The sequence below is a fragment of the Diaphorina citri genome, unplaced genomic scaffold (assembly GCF_000475195.1).
Source record: "Diaphorina citri unplaced genomic scaffold, Diaci psyllid genome assembly version 1.1 scaffold507, whole genome shotgun sequence".
NCBI lineage: Eukaryota > Metazoa > Arthropoda > Insecta > Hemiptera > Psyllidae > Diaphorina > Diaphorina citri.
This window is the reverse complement of record NW_007377941.1, coordinates 8,172-12,654: the sequence shown is the minus strand read 5'-3', so window position 1 is coordinate 12,654 and position 4,483 is coordinate 8,172. Positions and strand designations below refer to the sequence as shown.

At 40.6% G+C, this 4,483-nt stretch overlaps 1 protein-coding gene across 1 annotated transcript; it reads left to right on the top strand.

Annotated features, from left to right (window-relative positions):
* Positions 1-3,043: 3,043 nt before the first annotated feature.
* LOC113467584 (puff II/9-2 protein-like) lies at positions 3,044-4,483 on the top strand. The gene has a single exon (XM_026823832.1). It carries the CDS (start codon positions 3,192-3,194, stop codon positions 4,413-4,415), a length of 1,224 nt encoding a protein of 407 aa, XP_026679633.1. The 5' UTR covers positions 3,044-3,191; the 3' UTR covers positions 4,416-4,483.

The following is a 4,483-nucleotide window of genomic DNA, read 5'->3' as shown; positions in this document are numbered from 1 at the left end:
TTGCCCGCGGCTGATTTCCCATAGTGACTGCCACGATCTATGTTATACTTACTAGTGTTATAGCTTTGTCGTCCGCGTATAAGTGCTTCGTAAATCAATCTTATAATAATGTGATCTATGTTCGATATCCATTTTCCCTCAATCTAATAATAATGTGATCTGTTAGATCTATGTTCAATATTGATGTTTCCTTCAGATTTCCATTTATTGTTATCTTGATCTTGTTTAATCCTGAGGACAACATGATTAATTTTCATATTGCAAGCTACTTGAGACTTGCCAAGCCAGCGGCTGTAACGTTGAGTGGACCAGTTCTTGAGGGATCACTGAAGCTAGGAAATGTTGTGTGTGGGTGGAAATGGAAATATACTTGGAATAATGACCTGGATTTCAACGTTTCTTACTGGCCTACCGATTCTCTAACAAAACAAGAGAATGGTAAACTTTTCTTATTATTTATTAGAGTGATAAAGTAAACTTGGATACTGCCTTGTAAGAACTAGATCGAGGGTTCGACTCCCGCTCGGGGTGAACTTCATGCTAGTCAGATAAGATTTGTTCCCGGAACGGCTGACTTCCTCTTATCCTGTCCTCCTTCGCTCTTCGATTTCAGGACGATAAGACCTCCGTTGTTACAGTTCCCTCTATCGAACCTCTAAAAACAGGGGTGCACAGAGTCTAAAAGAAAAGAAAATGTTTTTCAATAGATATTAATAGGTGACAAAATAAAAATAGAAGTGAAGGAGTCACCCTGTATTTTCTATTACTTTGCCTCTCCTGGGAGGTGGGCTCTGTACAGAGAGAGTATTAATTTAATTCCATCTCTCATTCCTCAACACTTTTTTACCCATTTATATCTCATTTCTTTCCATGTGATGTCACGCTAATGGCATCTCATCTTGAGTTGGGTAGATTGACAGGATCCCAAATGTCAACGAAAATGACAATACGAGAACTTTGAACTCGAAGGTGAAACGAACAGTAGACATTAGGTTCCTCTAAGCTCTGATCTGAAAGTGTGTCCAAACATAGTCGACCGGCCGTCAATCGATGAGGGAAAACCATGTTGCCGAGGCAGTGTGGACGTGTTAGTCGACATTGATCGATGGCCGGTGGAATATGTGTGGACACACCTTTGAGAGCTTTAACTACTTTACACAGAGGGTTCTTTAAGGAAGCAGTCAAGCCGAGTTAGTTTGATTACTAGTGCGTCTGCCTTGTAAGCGCTATTAGGTCGCGGGTTCGATTCACGCCCGGGGCGGATTTATCCTGAGCGCATAATGTTCGTTCTCGGAACGGCTGGCTTTCTCCTATCCTGTCTTCCTTCTGTCTTCGATTTCGGGACGATAAGAACTTAACAGTTACAGTTCACTCTACCAAGCCTGTTAAAAAAAAAAAAAAGGAAAAAAAAAATCGTCGAGTTTGAACTTCAATTTCATTTCGTTCAATAATACTCGCACGTAAATACCTACTGGAATGCAGAAACCTAGTAAATACCTAGACCTGCCTCGATACAATAAAAAATGATAGTAACAACTTGCACAGAAATGTAAGAGCAACACATATCTACATAGAAGGAATAACAATAACAAAAAAATCTCAATATATAAACTATAGTAAAGTAATGGATAAAATCCGTGTTAGATTTTAAAATAACTTTTCAATTAATTAATAGGAAATTGCAAGGGAGGGGGGGGGGAACTTGGCAATTATAGTTACATGCAATAAAGAAATAACTTCTGATATATCGGACATACAGGGTGACTGAGGTCAGAAGTCAGAACACGAGGAATTTTAATTGAAACTATATCACCATCAATCGTTACACCTACACACGGTAATTACTATAGTTCCACTGGTCAATCCTGTTAGCTATTATCATCATCATCATAATTATTATTATTATCATTATCATTATTACCATTAATTTATACTGTGATCATTATTTACGCAATGTGTGTTGCGTATGTAGAAGTGTCTCAAGAACTTGATACGGCTTTGGAGTCTGAGTAAGTTATGTCCGTGTGTGGCGAAAAAAGCTCGAGACCTTGGTCTGTCAGACCGTCTGATATTCATATTGTCTGACAGATCGCGGTTCAAGTGTGGCGGAATAAGCTTGAGACCTTGGTCTGTCAGACCGTCTGATATTCATATTGTCTGACAGACTCATACCGTCTGACAGATCGCGGTTCAAGTGTGGCGGAATAAGCTTGAGACCTTGGTCTGTCAGACTGTCTGAGAGCCGCGGTCTCGAGCTTTTACCGTCACACACGTTCCGACGCTGAATTTGGCATTGGCACTGAATCTCTTGTTTCTCGCACTCACATTCCCGATTGATGAGCAACAAAAGGCAAGTTCACGGCCACAACGGCGAACATAGACCATCGACCAGCACAGAAAAAATACTCAGCGCAATTCCTTGATTTTCTGCAAGGGTTGATACTATGGTTAAGGCCCCATTGAGGACACTTATTACATCCTAGGTTATAGTCGATGGTCAGTTCTCCATTAATACTTAGCCATCTGTACGGTAAAGACCGCTCCATTTTACCTAAATAATCAAGTGAGATCGCCTTTTTTTCATGTTCAGTCGGTATCTGCACGGTGTGAACATTGGGTGTAAAGCTGTTGTTAGAAGTCTTCATAGCTACAACCCGCCCACCCAAACAATTAGTTATCTCGGTACGTTTTTCTCTCTCGCCTTATTAATAGGATGTCATTTGTTACTCGTTACTTTGTACCACTGCTGGGATTTTAATCGAAAAGGATTACGTTATCAAGGCAGAATACAGTGGGAGTGTACCGGAGTTGTGAATTCAGGGGAACTTTAGAGGACAGTTTGGTGGGAAACTTTTGTCCGTGGCGATTTCTTTAATATCTTGATGGACTCGTTTAAGGGTTTGATCGTAATTGATTACCTTGATTGAAGGATCACTCATTTATTTATTTACTTACTCGTACCTTGATTTCTCTGCTTGATAGGATAAGGGATACAGATACCTAGCTGAGATTTTGGCTTGTAGAGTGAGTTCCTCTAAAATTAAACCAAGATTCAAATTAGCCAGAGAGCCCTGCGATCATTTATACGCATTTAATTAGAAAAATCCAATAAAATTCGACTCTCATCACATCCTAAAAACACAAATAAAAATTATTCCTAGTGCACCAAAATTTTCGTAACCGTTTCAAAAATGACGATTGACCTGGACGACATTAGAAAAGTAGTAAATGACCTGGAGTCAGAGAAAAATGAAGCCATCTGTGAAAACCAAGACTTGAACGAAGAACTGTGTCGTCTCAAAAAAGACATTTGCGATTTACAGCAGATCAACGACAAACTCTGTGAGGATCTGGAGGAGAGTGATCAAACCATTAAAAATATCAGAAAGGAAAACTGTCGCCTGGAGGAATGCCTGCGCTTGAAGGACCAGGAGATTTGTAATCTTCGGAAACTCTATGACAAAATAGAAGAGCTCAAGGCATACATCTGTCGATTGGAGAAAGAACTTGACTGTACGAACAAGAGGAAATGTTGTCTGGAGGAACAAATAGTAGAACTTAACAGATGTATTCAGGAGAAAGATATGTGCATACGACGTTTGGAGAATAAGATTTGTCACCTGGAGAGTGCGATATGTGAGCTGGAGGATACCATCAAGTGTTTGACTGAGGAGAACGAGTGTTTGAAAAATGAGAATGAGGAATGTCGCAACTGTTTGGATAAGACAAACCAGGAGCTGGACTGTCTGTGTCAGAGACTGAAACATTGCGAGTGTGAGAAACAAAAGATCCAATGCCAAATACAACAACTCCAGCAATGTCTGGATGAAACGAACGATGCGCTACAGAAGGAGACAGCATGCAATTGTAAACTGAAGGAACAACTGAAAAAGTTACAGCAGGAGAATCATAAGCTCTGTATGGATAATGCCTGTCTACAGGAAGAAAACTGTGAACTTGGCAAGAAACTGGATCAGAGCAACAAGAACCTTAGGAAATGTCAATGCGAGTATGAACGCGTTCAACAAGAGTGTCAATCCTTCAAGAGAAGTATTGGGGAGTTCAAGAAGCAGATAGTTATGGAGCTCAAGTGTAATAGTCCACCTGACTGTTGTAACCCCAAGTATAGTACCTGTCGTGCACGCTCTACCAACTTCCCCAGCAGGAATCGTTTCAAGTCCAAACCGAGAGGAAACTGCTTCGACTTATGTAGTCCCTGCTCTAAGCAACCGGACGTGGGCTGTCCTTGCTCTAGCACATCTTGTAGTCCATGTCCATCGCCTTGCTGTGTTACTAACACATTCAGTAGTCTGAGGAAATGTAACAAGAGTAGCTGCGCACCACGAGGCTGTTGTCTTCCAGAAACACCTTCCAGTAAGAAATACTGCTGCAAACCAACCAAGATATGCTACTAACACGAAAACATCTGAGCAGGCAAAACACATTCAAAAAATAATAATAATTAGTGCACTTTGACCTAAAA